A 20,396-nucleotide genomic window follows, 5' to 3' on the forward strand; every position below is an offset into this window, starting at 1 on the left:
CACTGGGATCAATTCAGAAAACAATTCTCTTATAGCCAAGAGGTTGTTCATGTATGAAAGCAAGAGACATTTCCAGACATGCAAGAATTAAAAAGCTCTAGCACAAAACAAAAAATTCAAATATAGAAAAGATGAAATACAAAATGACTTGCAATAAAAATTAAAGCCAATTAAATTTATATGAATATATGGTAAATTTTAATTAACTATGGTAAAAATGCTATAAAATTAAATGCAAAAGACAAAAATAAATCTAAAAACATAATAATAAAATGAAAAAGAAAAAGTAAAATAAAAAGGTAGTTAACTTCAGGTTAAATTAAAATCAGGGTAAAGGAAAGAGCATAAGAAATAAAGATGTCCTAAACTGTTGTCATACACAACAGGAGTCAAAAGACAACCTATGACAGAATTTAAAAACGTTTCTTCCAAATCTGGAATATTTGTAACCTATATGGCACAAAGGGAAAAATGAAAACCAAAAAATACGATACAATAAAACAAAAGGAAAAAAATGTCAGTTATGATAAATGTACATAACTTAAATTTTTCTACTAAAAGGCAAAGACACTCAAAATGGCATAAACATATAAAACTCCTACCACATGCTGCTTACAATAGATGCCAAAATCAAATTTCTAAAGGTTAAAAAGAATATGATGTATAATATATTAGGTAAATGCATACAAAAGGAAGGGTATGAAATACTGTTATTGTGTAGTAAAGAATTTAATCTTGCCCCAAAAGAGGTCTGCCCTTTGACCTCAGCTCCTGAGAGGTTACCTCTAAGCTCTCTGAATTCTTACCTGATAAAAGTATCTTTGTTTACTTAGGGGCCTTGGGCCACATCAGATAGTCTAACAATGTGATTTATGGTGAGGACTCTGGGTCACTCAGCATCAGCTCGACCTTTCCAGAGGGACTAGAAATGGAGGTCAGCCACTGGAAGAGCCAATTATTTCTATGTGACAGAGCTCCAGTAAAAACTATGGACACCAAGGCTTAGATGAGATTCCCTGGATGGCAATACTCCACGTACACTATCTCACATCATACCAGGAAAATCAATGCCATCCATGACTCAACAATGAGAGGGCAACTTTCACTCCATGCACAGAACTTTCCTGGACTGTGCCCTATGCATCTTTTCCCTTGGCTGATTCTAATCTATATCTTTTCACTATAGTAAACCATAACTGTGAGAAAAACAGCCTTTGCTGAGTTCTGTGAGTCCTTCTAGCAAATTATCAAACTTGTAGGTGGTCTCTGGAATTGCCCCTAATTTCACAGCTATCATTATTACGTTGTAATACCATAATAATATCAAGAGAATCCAAGCCACCAAAAGTTACAAAGGAAGCATGTTTTATATACAAATAAAAACTGGTAGAATCAAAATTAAAGTGGGAGATTTCTGACATGTTTATTATAAATACGCTAGATTTAAATAATGTAAACAGGCATTGAAATATATCAAACAGTGTGCCATGATGAGAACACGCCCTCCATTCCCATTTTTATCTTGGCACAGTTACAGAAGATTGACATATTAAGAAACACATTTTCTTTTCATAATGTTACACTAGACACTAACTTTAAAAAACAAATCCACTACAAACTACTAGATCTAAGAGGAAAATTAAATTTTCAAATATTAAAAATACGAGAAAGAGCATCACTAAAGAATCAATGTAAATAAAGGAAGTAGAACACAAATTGAATTGATAATGAGCAGGGCATATAACATGGATTTTTCTTTTTTTTAAGATTTTATTTATTTGACAGAGAGGGAACACAAGCAGGGGTAGTGGGAGAGGGAGAAGCAGGCTTCCTGCAGAGCAGGGAGCCCGACACGGGGCTCGATCCCAGGACCCTCGGATCATGACCTGAGCCGAAGGCAGACGCCTAACAGACTGAGCCGCCCAGGTGCCCCTATAACATGGATTTTAAATGATTTAAAAATTATAACGCAATGCTAAAAATGGAAATCTTGATGAAATAGAGAATTTCAGGGGAAGAACACAGAGAGTAGAAATTTCAGAAGTTTAAAAAGTGTACTTCCAAAAAATATATACACACATACACATGCAACTACCAGTACCCATCCCACTGGAACCCACTTGATCCATCATAGTGTCTCTAAAGGAGGAACACACAGACACTAAAGGCCTCCTGATATAATAAAACAGAAAGTACACAGTACCACGTATGATCAAAAATGTTGAAAACCAAATCTAATGTCCAAATAGTTAAGTCCAAGTAATACAATGGGGAGTAAAATAAATTAAATGACACCATGAGGAAGTAATCAGTCAAATCCAGAGTATGGGATATCCTATAGGACAAAGAGCTTCATTTCTTCAACAGATCAATTGCATGGGGGGAAAAAAAAAGCCAAGGCAGCAAAGGTAAGGGGATTGTTCTAGGTTAAAAGAGGCTAAGAGACTTAAAAAAAAAAAAAAAAAAAAAGAAATGCCTGGACCTTATCTGAATCTTGATTTGGACAAACCAACAATTAAGAAAGTTGGAGGGTAACTGGGGGAAATTTGACTATGAAATGGGAATTAGATGATATTGAAGAATTACTGAAACATTTTGGTTGTGATAATGGCATTGTGGCTATACAGGTAAACGTCCTTGTTTAGGAGGAATCACACTTTAGTACGTAGGAGGGAAATGTCATGCTGCTTTAGACTCACTGCTTGAGATCAGTAAAACACAAACCAACCAATCTCAAAAAGTATCAATGAAGCAAGTATGAAAAGATATTAATAACTTAATTCTAGCTGACAGTTATATAGGCCTGACTATACTATTCTACTTTTAACATATTTGAAATTTTTCATTACAGAAAAGTAAAACAAATTACTTGAGCAAATAATTTATTAGTTCTTTCAACATATTAGCTTTTTCAGATTTCCAAACTGCAATTCCTAATCTACAAAACCCATCACACGGTACCTACATATATACACATACAGATCCATGTGCTTCTGTGGAACATTAACACCAAAACCTGACCAAAAAAGCATTTTAAAAAACTGTAGATGAATTTCGCTTAAGAAAATAGGCAGAAAAATTTCTGAAGAACTACTAATAAATCAAATGCTATAGTATATTAAAATAATCACCCAGAGGAGCACTCTAAAGAATAAAGGAGGTTTCTAGCATACACAACTGTATATACACTATAACTACAATTTTGTAATATGTACTCATATAAGCTAACAACAAAAAGACCAAAAGGAAATACATCAAAATGTTAATGTCATTATCTCTACCATGGGATTACAAGTAGTCTTTGCTTATTGTTTATCTATTTACTATTTTTTGTAATATACATTTCATTTACATCAAAACATAGAAAAATGAGTATGTGTGTCTAAACTTTTTGAATTTATTATTAAAATCACTTTCTATATGCCACAGAGCCACCTGCTCATGTGATTAAGCGGCTGGTCAGAATGATCTTTGTTAAACATTAAGTTACCAATATACTTTTAAGGCAAATGTGATAGATAAATGAGACCATATAAGTTTAATGCACCAAATAAAACTTCTTAAAATCTGCCAAGATTGAAGCCATTTATAAAACTAAAACCATAAATAAATATACATGTGTATACAAATACATATGTTAAAAAAAGAATGGAGAAAAAAGTCAAACATACATTTCTGTTAAGTGAAATAATTTTAATTACAATAATTTCTGAGAAATGCTAATCACATATGGCCAATTATCATTTGCATAGCTACTAGGAAATTAATAACTTAATTCTATTTGATAATGCTAAACTCTGTTCATATATGCTCAGGTTTCTATTGTTAACATAGTAACACTGATAACTTAGAACATCAATAAGCACAAAGAAAGAAAGAAAAGTATCCCTTCAAAAAATATAGAGCACATAGTCTTTATCAAAGAAAATTACCTAACTTCTCTGTTCCCTCCTAGACATTCACATTTTACTCCTTCAAAAACCTAAGTTCTACTGGCAAGAAAAGAGCTATATCAGGTGCACATTTTACTTGACAGAAGTCAACCATGCTTGTTTGACCCAGGAGGAGAGGGGTTTTAAAAACAATAAAAAGATGTCTATACTTTGAGGATACAAATTAATAAAAAAAATAATAAGTCTTATTGAAGTGAAGAAAGTGTGGCCTCTTAGTCTATACTTAAAGTTACAGGTACTTACATATAGGTACTTAGTTATAGGTATCTCTGTTTTTAAAAAGAATTAGGCTTTTATTAGTATATTTTACTTTTTACTAAACATTAATTTGATTTCTATTAATTAAAGGTGATTTTAGGGGGAAAAAAACATACCCAACATCTTTCCCTGAAATGTCTAAAGCTATGCTATTTCTATTTAATATATTAATATATTTTCTTTCCCATATAAAGATGACAACATGGATGGTGGACATTTAACTACTGTATATGGGGCCCATGGGGTGATACCTAAAAAGAATGACACATTATCATCAGTCCTTTCCAAACTGAACACACAATGGGTCACATATACAGAATTAGTCACATGTGTAAGATATTGATGGCTATAAAAGGATTTTTAAAATTCTAGAATATTACACCTATTGGGATTTAGTTTCTTATCAGCCCTGGAGATTGGGCATCATGGAGAGGCAAAGTAGTCTCCTATTTCACATTTAGTACAATGGGTCAACAAAAGCCTCAGAGACAAATATTTAAAGTACCAAGCCTTCAAAGAGATTCCAGCCTGGTCTGCAACAAATATTTATGGCACATTTTAGATCTCTACTTTTATAAATACAGACTGAACGTCCCACCCTGTAAACACTCCGCAAGCACAGTGTCAGGTTTCCGTTGGGAAGCCCCAGCAGATGGCTGTGAGGGTCACCTTACCTGAGAGGGCATCCTGGGCTTCAAAGAAAGTACTCAGACCTCCTTTCACATATGCCAGGCTGCCTTCACTTTCCTTGTTAGCCTGTCTCTTCAGGTTGGTAACTGCCATCTTGAGCTGTTCAAAACTGAAATGAAATTAAGAAACCAAAAGTTTGAGACTCCTAAAAAGCAAAAAAGAACTAAGATAATGCATTAAATGTAAAATACTGAAGCCTAAGTTAAGAAAGATGCAGACTGATATAATATGTAGCCAGATGAAAACAAAAAACTTTCAAATTCTTACCTACATCTAAATGTTTTATTTATTACAATTACAAAATTACAGCAACTATAGAACAGATTTGTAGCCCTCATATGGTCATTCCAAATATGTCAGACCCCTAAGAAGTAAATATACATGTGGGTATTTCTATAAGCAATATATACCATGTGTTGATATGCCAGGTAAGGAGTCTTGAATATCAACTCCCTGATGGGCACAACTAGATCAATGCAGTGGTTATCAAGTTATCTAAGGCAGAACTCCTCTGTAAGTTCATTTCTGTATTCTGTATATAAATTAAGCATACCATTATTCACCACATCAATATCCAGTCCTCTGTCATTAACAGTGAAATTACAGAAAAACTTGGGGTCAAGGGGTGCTTGGGTGGCTCAGTTGGTTAAGCATCTGCCTTCAGCTCAGGTCATGATCCTGGAGTCCCGGGGTCGAGCCCCACGTCAGGCTCCAGCCCCACGTCGGGCTCCCTGCTCAGCAGGGAGTCTGCTTCTCCCTCTTCCTCTACCCCTCCCCTTGTTCCTGCTCTCTCACTCACTCTCTCTCAAATAAATAAATAAAATCTTTAAAAAAAACAAACAACTTGGGGGTCAACTCACAATTTAAATAACTAAAAAGACCAAAATATTTCATCTCTACATCTCAAGCAGAGAAAAACAGGTAGGCCTCTATATTTCAGAAGTTTTATTTCCAGGTAGGCTAAGAAAATCTGGCTATAAAACTTTGAATATATTCTTCACATATGCTCTTCTTCAGTGCCATGATAGCCCTACACAGAAACCAGAGATCAATTCTGACTTATAGTAATAGAAAAAGCACATCCATAATGTAAAAATTAGAACCATCTTCTGCAACGAAAGATTTGACATTTATTTAAAAAATTTATTAGGATTAGGGCACCTGGGTGGCTCAGTCACTTAAGTGTCAAACTCCTGATTTCGGCTAAGGTCAAGAGCTCAGGGTTGTAAGTTAGAACCCTGCCTCGGACTCCATGCTCAGCGGGGAGTCTGCTCAAGATTCTCTCTCTCTTCTCCCTCTGCCCCACCCCCACCCCATGCCCCTCCCCCGCGCATGCGCACACACATGTGCACGCTCTCTAAAAATAAATAAATCTTAAAAATTTATCAGGATTTTCTCTCTTTCTCTCTCTCTCTCTCTCTCTCTCTCTCTCGAGGGAGACTCTTCTTCGTGTTTTCTAATGGTTTTCATTCTAACTGGTGAAGGAAAAATTTCTCCTAAGGTATATTTTAACAAGTTGACTTTTTAAGAATGTAAATTTTAAGCAATAAGCCATTCCTTTATTCAAACGCTGTTACTAAATATAATTGTTTAAATCAATCTTGCATAAAGTTACATACATGCTCTTGTAGAGAGTGTGATATAATGTAATTAGCAGACAAAAGGGAGCACTTCAACTTGGATATATGACCTTGACTCTTTTTTGGCTAATTTTAAGGCAAGCTTTTGTAAAATGACAAATCAACTCATCTCCCTTTGTTCTAGGGAAGGAGGTATGTTGCCAATTTACACCAGGACTTGAAAGTTCTATTATTTGAAAAGAGAGAGGTCATGTTTAGACACATCGGTTTAGGTACCCAGCTGAGACTCGACAAAGTTTTAATGTGTTGCACAAATATGAATTATATAGAAACAATAAGATAGCAGGAAATAAGAATCTGCTAATTAATACCATTTCATAAATAAGGGAAAAGACACTCTGAGATATTCATGATCTCACCCAAAGTCAAAGGACTCCTACCTAAGTGGCAGAGGCAGACCTAAAACCCACATTATTATATAAACCTATTAGGTACATCCACATGAAAGCATGCATAGTCAGTAGTCCAACATCCACTGACCTGGTGGTTGAGTGGTTTTCTATAAGATACCAGGCAGCTGAAAAATTCTCACTTGTAAAATCAGCACTCATTCCAGGAAACAGCGTTTCTAAGTCCTTCTGGGGAAACTTACTTCTAAGGGAGAAAAAAGGTTTAAAATATACTTCAAGTGCTGTTACTACAATAATGCAACAGACATCCTGGAGTACCTAGGATATTAAGCATGACCACAAACCATTACAATTATACATCATACGTTATAGAGTCTATGTTTACATGTGTAGACAAAATATATTTCTTACATTGCAGCTGATTTATCATATAAACTTTGTATATGTAAGAAATTAAAATACAGAAATTACATCAATATAGAGTTTAAAGTTTATGATATCTATCCAAATATACAATCATTCTCTATTCAATGGATAAAAACCAAAATTTGGATACACTGAAATTTAAGAACATTAGTTTGTTAAAATGGTTTTTCTTAAAGACTTATGTGAGAGTTGTTTTAAAAATACTAATACCTACTGATAAAAATTAGAGCTAACTACAAAATACTCATATTTACTTGTCTATATCTAGAATAATTTTAAGAAAAGCTTGTAACAGGCAATACCTTACCAGCAGCTCACTTTCTTGCCTACATTTTTATGACCAACTTGTGGATCATTTCATTTATTTCTTTGTTCAAATAATAATTAAATACTACTACAGTTCAAGCTCCATGATGGAAGTTAAGACAGCTGTGTCTAAGAGCAAAAGTAACATGGGCAAAGCCTGTTATGGGAGCTAGCAGCCCTCACCATATCCCTATCTCCCTCTGTGCAGGATGAAGTCCAAGTTCTGTAGTCAAGTCTCTCCGTGATTCGAACCTGCTTATCTCTCAAGACTCGTTCCTGCTACTCTAATCCTTAAAACTAAACTTCAGCAACTTCAAAGGGATTATACCTTCCTGCACACATCATGTTAATTTTTACTTCGTTCCTCTGATCTTGTTGTCCCCTCTGACTGAAATGTGTTCCCCAGTCCCATACATTGGATAAGCCAAACTCATGGGGTATGGACAGGACACAGCACTGTTTTATAGCCCAGTGTATTTGGGGTAAGGTTGGGGGGAGTGGGGATTATCACCACCCCGAAAGAAAATGTGGGCAGATCCAATGACTTCTACTCACTCTCATCTGAGAGAGAGTTGATGTCACATTACTACAAACACAGCCTCAATTCAGAAATTAAGCAGTGAGGTTGGTGGGAATGCAAACTGGAGCTGCCACTCTGGAAAACAGTATGGAGGTTTCTCAAAAAGTTAAAAATAGAACTACCTATGACACAGCAACTCCACTACTAGGTATTTACCCAACAGATACAAAAATGCTGATAAGAAGGGGCACATGCATCCCAATGTTTATAGTACCATTATCAAGAGTAGCCAAACTACAGAGAGAGCCCAAATATCCATCAACTGAAGAATGGATAAGGAAGATGTGGTATATATACACAATGGATTATTACTCAGCCTTCAAAAAGAATGAAATCTTACCATTTGCAATGACATGGATGGAGCTAGAGAATGTTATGCTAAGCGAAATAAGTCAGAGAAAGACAAATACCGTATGATTTCACTTATATGTGAAATTTAAGAAACAAAACAGATGAACATAGAGGAAGGGAAGGAAAAATAAAATAATACAAAAACAGAGAGGGAAGCAAACCATAAAAGACTCTTAACTATAGAGAACAAACAGGGTTGCTGGGGGGGTGGGGTGGGCTAAATGGGTGATGGGCACTAAGGAGGGCACTTGTGATCAACACTGGGCGTTACATGTAAGTGATGAATCACTAAATTTTACTCCTTAAACCAATACTACACTATATGTTAACTAACTTGAATTTAAATTAAAAAAAAAGTGAAGAAAAAGAAAAAAAAAGAAAGAAATATAACAATAAAAAAAATAAAAAAGAAACTAAGCAGTGTGGTCCAAGATCAACGCTCCATCTTTTTCAAAAATACTCTCTGATCTCTAATGGAGCTCTTTGACTTGCAGGTGACCAGTCACCTGACATACAACTTAAAATAGCCTGGAGCCTGCTCTCTCCAGTGAGGTACTCATCTGGTCCCAGGAAACATCTTTCTAGGGCAGACACCTTTACTGTCCATGTGCACCATTCCAGTGCTCTCCAGTGCCAGGGTCTCTGTTTCATAAATGCAAGGAACACTTTTACCTGGTGGCTCCATGGAAGCCACACTCACCAGTTATGAGTGAAGAAGAGTACACGTTCACCATACCTCCCCTTCACAGCCTAGCACAGCTTTCACCAAAGAATCTCACAAACCCTCTCCCTTTACTCCTGGCTCCCTTCATTGCTTCATACTCCCTAAAAGGGCAAGGGATGCAAACAACAAAACCAGCTATGATTTCCTCTGTAAACCCTGCACTTTAATCTAGAATCCAACATCTATTGTGCCAGTACCTAGTCGAGAGCAAGAGATCCACTTTAATTCCTATCACCTACCTTTCTCACTATGATGTTTTCTTTTTTTTAATTAGAGGGAAAGAAAGCCCTGCTTAGCACTACAGTAACAGACAAGGTAAAATGACATTTTAAGAGAGTCATGGACATCCAGCTGGCCTCACCTCAGTGTTAGCAACTCAAAGACTAAGTCAATCTCACATCATTCCTCACTGGCTTCAAAAGTTAAAAGACTACAGTCTGAATATTCTTGGTGTGTGTGTGTTCCATAATCTTGTCATTTTTACCAGACAGGATCTCTGAGAGGGAGCTGGAGAACTCTGCATTTTTAGAAGTTTATTTTGGTTTGTATTCTTCTTGCTGGTTTAATACTTTACTTAGTAATAAAATTCTGTCACCTTTGGAAGTTTTTCTCATTTTATTTATTTGTATATCATGCCTCCAAGTTAGAACTTTTGGGGAATATAATGATTGAGTGTAAAGGGCTGAGCCCTAATAAGTAACTAGAAACACTTCCTTCTGATATGCATAGGCCATACCCCACAGTTCTACCTTAATTGGTGGGCAATGTCTGTCTAGAGTGCTATGTCAAGGATCATGTGTCTAAACTGGAAAGAACAGCAAGATGAATTAGCGGGGGTCTGTCAATGGTGTGAGGGAAAAGTGCATGGAGAAATACCTACCACTTTTTTTGTCAACCTTACTTCTATTCGATACTTAAACTGGCATTCTATGTGGTCCTAATACTTCGCTTGTTCAGAAAGTTAAATTATCTCAACAAAATCAAAAAGCACTATAGAATCATCTGATATCAACTAAATCCCTACTATTAACAGTCTTGATAGCTTATTCAACTATGTGAAATCCTCTTCTAACAGGGATCAGTCTCACAGATTAAAGATAGAGCTGACAAAAAAGCAGCAAAAAGGGACTCTGAGAAGCCAAACTGAGCTTCTTTATCCTTCACTCAAGCCCTGTAGTTTTATTACAGTTGGGTGGTTCCCTGCCCATAATGGGAGCAGAAGTGTGAAGAGGGATGAACAGCATCAAGAAAGGATCTAGGACACAATAATAGCAAGTAAAAGAAACAAGTACAAAATGCAGACACAAAACAAAACACAGCAGTTGTATGTATTGGTGAAACGGTTGAGACTACACAGCCTCCATGGGTTTAACCGTTAAATCATGTTCAACATATTGGGCGTCTGGGTGGCTCAGTCGCTAAGCGTCTGCCTTTGGCTCAGGTCATGATCCCAGGGTCCTGGGATCGAGCCCCGCGTCGGGCTCCCTGCTCCGTGGGAAGCCTGCTTCTCCCTCTCCCACTCCCCCTGCTTGTGTTCCCTCTCTGGCTGTGTCTCTCTGTCAAATAAATAAATAAAATCTTAAAAAAAAAAAAATCATGTTCAACATATTTATTTAAAAAACAAAACAAAACTGTATTTGTCTTTCTCTGTGTGATATAATGAAATCAAGGTGCATCCATGTTGTTGCAAAGTGACAGGATATCCTTCTTTCTCATGGTTGAATAATATTCCATTATACATATATGCACCTTCATTCATCCATTAATGAACAGTTAAGCTGTTTCCACACCTTAGCTATTGTGAATAAAGTTGCAATGAACATGGGAGTGCAAATATCTCAATATCCTGTTTTCATTTCCTTTGGATATACACCCAGAAATAGAATTGCTGGATCCTATGGTAGTTCTATTTTTAACTTTTTGAGGAATCTCCATACTGTTTTCCATAATGACTGCACCAGTTTACACTCCTCTCAACAGGGCACCAGGGTTCCCTTTTCTCCACATCCTCGCCAACATCTATTATCTCTTGACCTTTTGATAATTGTCATTCTAACACAGTTGTGAGATGGTATCTCAGTATGGTTCTGATTTGCATTTTCCTGATGATTACTGACTTTACCTTTTCATATGCCTGTTGGCCATTTACATATCTTTTTGGAAAATGTCTATTCAGCTCCTCTGCCCATTTTTTAATCAATTGGTTTTGTTTTTCTTTTTTTGCTGTTGAGTTGTATGCATTCTTTGTGTATTTTGGATATTAACCCCTTGTCAAATTTGCAAATTTACATTAGCCCTTTATCAGATATAAGGAATATAAACCCTTTATCAGGTTTGCATAAATGTGTGAAATAAAAAAAAAAAGTCAAACTCCTAGAAACAGAGAGCAGAATAGTGGTTGAAGGGGCTAGAGGGTGGAGGAAATAAGAAGAGGTTGGTAAAAGGGTACAAACTTTCAGCCATAAGATGAATAAAGTCTTGAAGGACCAAATATAAAACATAACTATAGTTGGTAACACAGTATTATATCACTGAAATTTGCTAAAGGAGTAGAACTTAAATGTCCTCACAAAAAAGAAAGAAGAAAGGAAAGGAAAGGAAAAGAAAGGAAAGGAATACGTGAGGTATTGGAGGTGTTAGATGTGTTAGTTAACTAGATGGTAGGAACCCTTTCACAATGTATACATTTATCAAATCACCAAGATGTACACTTTAAGTATCTTACAAATTTCTCTGTCAATTATGCCTCAAGAAAGCTGAAAATATGTAAAACACACACACTCAAAACAAAACAAGAAAACCTGGATATACACAGCACATATGAAAAAGGTCATATCCTAAACAGTAAAAATGCTTAAACCGGTAAGACTGAACAATGCAAATATACAGCTATCTAGAACTTCCCAAATTGAAAATTCGTCTGATTCTTACATTTTAGAAACGTCTCATTAACAATGTACCAAAATGTTATTTTTACAAATGTAAGCAGAACTGTCTTATCACAAGATAAAGACCTGATGTCTGGTAAGGCTCTAGGAGCTGAGCTGTTAAGAAACTCTCCTACCCCAGGAGTCCTTCCCCATCTCCCTCCTCCTGAAGAGGGAGCAGAAATGCGCCTGGCCACATTACTAGTCATGGAGTCTCCTGGTGATAAAGAGAAGCACATGGGGCATGGCCAGGCCTCCATAGGCTTTGTATCCTCATCTCTTCAATCATGGGCGCACCATGCACTGGCAGGGCAAGGGTGAGAGGAAGAAAGGGCAGAAGATCTTGAAATTGAGCTTTGGCATTAGTGTGAGTGGTGAGGATCCACTTCAGACATTTGGGATAGGCCATGTCCTTCTACCAGAGAGCTCTAGTAGGCTGAGATGTGAAGCATTAATCTACCTACCAGTATCTCATTTCCCATGTACTATTATTTCTTATACATATAGCTCCTTCAGGCACCTAAATGACTCAAGTGGAGTTTGAAAAGTATTGGATCTCTTGATCAAAATACTATCTCCTCATATCTCTTCATATTTACCCCTAAGACTGAGTTTTACTTTACAGTGATTTCCTACTGAAGACATTAAAACTCTTTTACCAATCTTACTATATAAATTTAAATTGGAAGAAGAGTATTGAGACCTAATTTAAGAATCAGAGTTACAAGAATAAGACAGAAATTATATTAAAGATGACAAAATTCGGGGTTCCTGAGTGGTTCAGTCAGTTGAGTGCCCAGCTCTTGGTTTTGGCTCAGGTCACGATCTCATGGGCATAGAATAAAGCCCCCGGGTAGGGCTCCCTGGTCAGCAGGAGGCTGCTTGAAGATTCTCTCCCTCTGCCCCTCCCCTACAACTCGCATGCGTACACAATCTCTCTCAAATTATCTTTTTTAAAAAATGACAAAATTCTAAGAGCGAGGTCAAATAATTTGCCTCAAATCACACAATTAAGTCCACTTCTGGCTAGTAATCCAACATGCATTCTCCACCCTCACACCAAACAATCCCACACAATAGCACAACTGTACCTTCCTTGAGTAAATACCAATTATCCTAAGCAAATCATGCTTATCATATTTGCTTTGCTATATCTACTGAGTGATCTTGTTTTGACCCATAATGTCTGAGGAAAGATCTACTGGAGCATTTCTGGGAAAGGTCTCCATACTTGTAGGGAGAATCAAGAAGAGATAGTGTCTTTTTGCATCTAGACATTATTGGATTTTATTAATTATTGTGTATTATTGCTTCAATATTTGATTTTTATTTTATTCCTTATGTATTATTATTGTTTCAATATTCGATTTTTATATTATTCCTTAGTGTTATTATTGCTTCAATACCAGAAACTGCTTTAGCCAATTTGCAATTACGAAGAAAATCAGTGCTTTGCTAAGTGCACAGAACAGAGCACCAAGGTTCCTTACACCTTGGTGACATTACTAGGTCACTGACTCAACCAATAATGGAGTCCACCACCTTTGGACTTTGTATATTATGAGAAAATAAATATATTTTTTAAGCTTAAATTAATTTTCACCCTCTGTTGCTTATAGCTGAAGGCATCCTGAGTCAGTATTCTATCCCAAAATGTATGCTTAAATATACTGATCTTTTACACAAACACCTCAAAATGTGAAATAGAAAAAAAAACAGACAATGAATGACAATGTCTAGAAGCAATGAAGCTCTACAGGGAACATATCTGCAAAAGCAGAGCTGACTCACTGCATTATATAATTGGGAAGCAATAATAGTAAATAGTGGCTAAGAGCACAGGCTCTGGGTTCAATCTCAGAAGCTTGCTAGATTTGCCTGTATAACCTTTGGGAAGTTATTTAACCTAAGTTCCCAGTTATTAGATAATAGGATCATATCTTCCTCCCAGGAATTTTCTGAGGATTAAAATAAATAATGCATATAGAAGGCTTAGCAGTTTCTAACACACAATAGATGCTCAAAAATGTTATTTGCTGTCATTTCTATTCTTAATACTTAGTTCTTTATATTTCACACACTATTTTCATAAGTATCATTTCATTTGATTGTCATAAAAACATAGTGAGTTATATATTCCCATATTACAGTGAGGAAACAGCCTCAGAGAGGTTGCATGTAAATAATCAAGATTTGAACCTGGCACTTCTATTGTCAAATAAAGAACCAGTGACTCTTAGGTATAAAATAAAACCACAACTACACATCTAGAAAGATAGAAATTTAAGGAGAGTGAAGGGAGAATTGATTTACAATGCAGAGAACTGCTAATGGTCCTAATAACAGTATTAGCAAAGGAAGAAGCACTGTGTCAATGGTGCTGACAAAGTTTGAGAGTTAAAACTGAAATGTTTGTTCACAGTAACTGGAATTTAGGCTGTAACCCACCAAGTAAAGTGATGGCTTAACAAGTCAGTAAAAGCAAGGTACATTCTGAGTAATTTAAACTAAATCTACACTTTATACTACCATGGAGTTGGAGAGTGAAAGCAACACATATTCTACTATGTACGCTCATGAAATGTTTTATTTAAGAAATCAAACACAATTTCAGTAGCTGACAACTCTTGCCAACCCTAAAATATATGCTTTCCATTAGATGGCAGTGTAAGTTCAGATTTAAATCTTCTGGAAAGGTTTAGCCCATGCCATGGGAAGACCCAGGTACACGGGTTGAGTGGTCAGATATAAAACAGGAATGTTTTTAACATATCAGAATTTGCTTTCAAGTATGAGAACAATCTACAGTAATGACCTGTGAATGAGCAAAACAAAAATCATTTTGAGAAAAATTCTAACCACCCCACAAAGTAAGGCCGGGTTATAGTTGTGTTACTGCATTAAAGAGAACATGTTTTCTTGATTTGGCAGATGGAAAGATGAAAGATGGGGAGGCTAACACAGTAAAAGTGGGCTTATATAGTTCTTTTGAGTGTTTGTATATTACACTCAATTCTTTTAGCTTTCGATTTTTAGCATCATTGTTTTCACTCTGTTGTATCAAATATTATGAGCTTGCTTTTGGTTGTGCATGATGTTGTTTTCTTTCTTTCCTTCTTTTTTTGGGGGGGGGGGCGTCTGACAGGTTCTGGACTTAGGCACTGTATCACAGCCCACAAACCTGTTTTTATAAAATTTCTAAAAGGCGAATTTATCCAAGACTCTTCTACACTCACACTGAGAATGATTTTGCCACCTGTCTCTGGTTTCTAAATGTAGTGGGAAATTGGTCGCCTTTCCTTTCTATTGAAAAACCAAATTGATGAGAAGAAAATCAGATTTGCATTGCCCATAAATTCATGTAGAAATAAAACAGGTATTAGTGGCGCATCATATGACTAGGCAGCCATTTCTATGTAATTATTTCACCAAAAAAAGTTGTAGGTAATATAAAAAGGGCAAAGCTCCATTTTTATGTCCTCACTCCCATATATGTACAATCTCCAAAAACATAACTTAATATTCTCAAGTTAGACAAATATTTCTTTGAAGAAATATAACCTAGCAGGGCGCTTGGGTGTCAGTCTGTTAAGCATCCGACTCTTGATTCTGCCTCAGGTCATGATCTCAGGGTTGTGACACTGGGCCCCCATTGTGTTCCATGCTAGGCATGGAGCCTGCTTGAGATTCTCTCTCTCCCTCTTCTCCTGCCTCCCCCCGACTGCTCGTGCATGCGTGCGTGCGTGTTTTCTCTCTCTTTCCCTCTCTCTAAAAGAGAAAAAAGGAATATAACCCAGTGACAGCTTTTACTTAACATGAACCTGTTTTATCTTCTCTTTCAATTTAAATGGTTTGTCTCCATTACAATTTAAGCTATGCAAAGAACACATACATCTGTGACAATCAGTATAATAAATCAGAAATACAGACTTTTTATAACTAAATCCTAGTCTCAGTTCAAAGTGAAGTTTGTATTTTCCAAGCAATTAGTAACATTTTTATAAGTATCCATGTGCACCATGTGCACACAACCTCAGTGAAAAATTGAGGAATATGAAGAACTTAAGCAGTCAAAGAAGGCTAATAAATGCCAGTTGTTAAAACTGTAACTGAAAGACAACAGTATGCATAGCTGGGCACACCAATAAAATGTTTATTAAACTCTGACGCACACCAAAAAGCAACAAGAAAAGTATAGTCTGCTACTCTTACTTGCTTTTTCTTATTCAGATGAACTGGCCACAACACTACAGGACCTCTCACTGTTCCACATTGTACATTTGACTGTCAGCTGAAGAGAATTTCATAAACATTCACAATGCAATTACCAGCAGCTGATTCATCTTCCAAAGTGACATCACAACTTTAATGATAATTCATCAGGACCACGGTATTTTATAACAAGCAATCATAATTCTTCAAACCTTCTCAATTAATATATTTCAACAAATAAGTAATATTAAAACCCTACTATTCCTCCTCTAATGACTTTTTTAAAAATTAAAATTAGATCCTCTCCCAACCTTTTAAATAAAAGAAACCCCCAAATGACATTAATATACAGAAATAAAAACCAATAAGGAAATACTCTTAGGGATTCTAACCTGAACATACACCATTCCCTACGGGGAGCAAAGCTTTTATTTAAAAAATACTGAGTCCGGAGGGCACCTGGCTGGCTCAGTTGGTAGAACATGCGACTCCTGATCTCAGTGTTGTGAGTTCAAGCCCCAAGCTGGGTGTGGAGCCTACTTAAAAAAATAAAAATAAAAATAAAATAAAATAAATTGAGTCATGGAAATAAAACCCACATCAATATTTTAACATCTGCTTTTCCTTTCCTTTTCTCTTTTTCTAAAATAAGATCTCTCTATCTGAGGTCAGAGAATTCAGTAAAATAAATGCTATTTTCCCGAAAGTATCTTTAAAAAATAAAAAGGAACCTGGAAAAGCATTTTTCTGGCCAAAAACATTCTCTTCTCTGGTTTTCTATAACTCTTCCTACTTCCACCTTTCATTTTCTTGCTTTCTAGTATCTCTAGCCTGTCTTTCTTTTACTGGAAAAATTTCAAGACTTTAAATGTGCAAAAGGACTATTGGCTGTCCTTTCACGGTCTGGAGGGCCTTCCCGGTGTTTTCTGATTCTAAAGGGACCTGTGCCTTTCTCTGTCCCAATCTTGCAACTCAGTTGTAGAAACAGAAGTTAACTTGTGGAGGGCTGATAGGGACCAGAGATCCTTGGCAACAGAAATACCTGTCAGGTGAAGATGCAACTAATTACCATGCAGTAGATGTGACCAGTCAACATCTTTTAGCATTCCTCACTGCCTATTATGTTCCCTAAGAATAATACTGACACATATTAAGAAAAAGTGCTATTAGAGAGAGTTCAAGCCTACCCCTTTTCTGGGTAGCAGCAAAAACAGAAATAATAAAGACAATTAAAAGGTGGAAGGAGGGTAAAGAAGTCAAATAGGGGGTGTGTTATATGCCAACTGAAAATTAAGAAAATCCATTTTATGATAGTAAACATTCAATTTAATCCTAACTTTGATAGTTTTGTCTAAAGCTCATATAAAATTCATGCAATATTCCTATACTCCCTGTGCCCATATATAAAACTGTATTTTCCTTATGAAAGAACAATCAAAAAGGACCTCCTGCTCTATACTTCTTTTGTGGCAGGCCTTGGAAAGAAGCTGGCTTTCAAGAGTATTGAAGCAGGCTGTTAAAAGGCTTCGTATCAACTGCAAAGTCTATTCATGCTTGAAACTGTGCTCAACTAAATAGCTAGCAATTACCATTCTTTTCTGGACTTTCTTGATCCTCAAACTCCTAATTTATAGAGCACTGAAATCCTTAAAACAGCCCCAGAATGACCCATACTGCCAAAGAGCTTTAAAGATGTGACCTAGGACAGTCCAAGCTCACTAAAAGCTGCTAAGCCCCAGGATTTTTCAACACATGGTAAATTCCCAAGACAAACACTTGGTCCCTTCCTCTTAGCCAGAGGTAAAACCCCACTAGGTGAAAAAGAAGCTTGCTATTTGAATTACTAATGGTCTTCAAGTGTAGGCTTGAAGGTTAAATATATAAAGATTAGGAGAGAATTTTCCCCATTCCTAGAAAAACTTAAAACTACGGTTAAAGTGTTAACAGAACTAATTTGTCACCTTCAGTAAGTGTTTATAGAGCAACATTCAGTATATAATTCCATGAGCAGAATCACCAAGGCTAGAAAATAAATTAGACACAATTAATGTGTTAGATGAATTGATTAAGTAAGATGCAAGGATAAAGGTACTAATTATAAAAGTTGCTAAAACACTATCCTAGCAATTAAGAATAGAAAATTACAGATTTGTTTACATCTTGAAAACTCTCATTTACCTGCCACAATTCTGAGAGAGTAAGTCTAGATTAAATACGAATTATAGGCAGGGGTTGTAAACAAAATAAAAGACTACAGTGGGCCTAATCATTCTAAAATATTTCCCAAAAACATCAAGCACATGGAAAACTCTGTTTTGATTTCAAGTACAATCTAAATATTTAAACTCACCAGCCCCGGATAATGAATTAATTCTCCTAACATTAAAAGTATTAGTTATTACAAACTTCAAGATACTTTTCTTCTTCACAAAATGTAAACTCAAAAAACTAAAGAGGTAAGTAGTTTTCATCAAAATTTTTAACTAATTGGAACATTCACAAGGCAGCAAAGCTGAGCAGGCTTCAGAAATAACACTTGTATCCCAACAATAGAAATATCTTCAACTGTGCTTCCCTGGATGTTTCTGGAGTTTAACTCTCTTTACTCGTAAGTATATACAACTTTTCAGCAATAAAGAAAACTGAAGGCAAGATGGTACTCACTCAATCTCAATGCCAAGCGGATTAGCAGGACGCAGAGACAAGGGGGGAATTCCTTTATTCCTGTCAGTACGCATATCATAATAATTCATTTCATCAACCCACACAGCAGACTGATCCAAAAGACCTACCAAAATGAGGAGCACATCCTTAATGAGATACAGACTAAGCCTTTCCCTATTGTTTCACTTTTTAAAGACCTAATACAAAATACATGCTAAGGTAATTTTTGAGAAATTTGAGAGCACAAAAGCTCTGGTTTTTTCATTTTGTTTTTTTGTTTTGTTTTGTTTTGTTTTTTAATGGCTGGTGGCTTGATTAAAAACACTAAGAATCTATAAAAAGGTAAATATAACACCTCCTGGTTCATGGTTTCACTGTACATTATTCAATAGAGAAGGCACACTAAGCCTCTGAGAAAAATTTCTGCTAAAACAAATGTATTTTACAAACAGTAAATAGTAAAATTAATTTGGTTAACTCAAAAAATATCCAACAATTCTGTATATAAAGAAAACAGTCAAATACTTTCCAAGAAATGCATGGCTTGTGTAATGGAAATAACTGGGATATTCAGGAAAAATGGGTAAACCCTGTGAACAAAATATAATCTCTGAAAATGGTACCCTCTTTTATGTGACTGAGTTCTTTGTCAATCACTTTGGCATAGGACTCACAGGCTTACTATCTCTAAACTTGAGTTGAAAGAGAAAATGGGCAAAGGGCCAATGAGCAGAGGAGCAGCTGGGGGCTGTGAAGGCTTCATGAAGGAAGGTATTTGATCCGAGGCAACTTCTAGCTATATGACCCTTTGTGAACCCACAAATTCTATCAGCACCCACAGTTCTGCCAGAATGCAACAAGAGGCTTTGTTAGAGGTTATACTCAAGTCTAGATACTCCTAAGTTAGGCTCGATAAGCCTTTATTGAGTTTATATTGTGCTAGGTCCTGGAAAGGATGCTTTAGAATAAAATTAAAACATTCAAATAAGTTGTCTTTATCTGCTATATAAATATAAGACATTGCTGGATTCTGCCAAAATGTTTCAAGTTTCTCCAGAAAACTGATAACAAGTTCCTGCTTTAATTTTCAGTTTTTGAAGATGTTAAATAAAAATGAGTAAACAAAAACAGGGATATTATATATGTACATATGTATGCATAGACATGTGTGTCTGCATATGTACATATATATTGCATATATTTATATATAAAATTCCATTTTGTATTCTCCCTTAAATTCCTTACCTGAATTTTTATTTATGGAAAAAAAAAAAAGTCTAGGAATTTAAGGAAGATAATGCTGTAGAAAGGCTCT

At 36.0% G+C, this 20,396-nt stretch overlaps 1 protein-coding gene across 5 annotated transcripts in view; it reads right to left on the reverse strand.

The window, feature by feature from the left end:
• The window catches only part of EXOC2 (exocyst complex component 2), a 256,500-nt gene that overhangs the window by 176,828 nt on the left and 59,276 nt on the right, over positions 1–20,396 (reverse strand). For 4 of the 5 annotated variants that reach the window (XM_036072479.2, XM_036072475.2, XM_036072476.2 and 1 more), the window contains 3 exons: positions 19,082–19,205; positions 7,022–7,135; positions 4,886–5,010 (listed from right to left, as the gene is read on the reverse strand). In XM_036072479.2, the coding sequence (XP_035928372.1) occupies positions 4,886–5,010; positions 7,022–7,135; positions 19,082–19,205 (363 nt within the window). The remainder of the gene's footprint in view (positions 1–4,885; positions 5,011–7,021; positions 7,136–19,081; positions 19,206–20,396) is intronic. The other variant, XM_036072478.2, reaches the window with a different exon arrangement.

This window comes from Halichoerus grypus, chromosome 9, assembly GCF_964656455.1.
Source record: "Halichoerus grypus chromosome 9, mHalGry1.hap1.1, whole genome shotgun sequence".
Lineage (NCBI taxonomy): Eukaryota > Metazoa > Chordata > Mammalia > Carnivora > Phocidae > Halichoerus > Halichoerus grypus.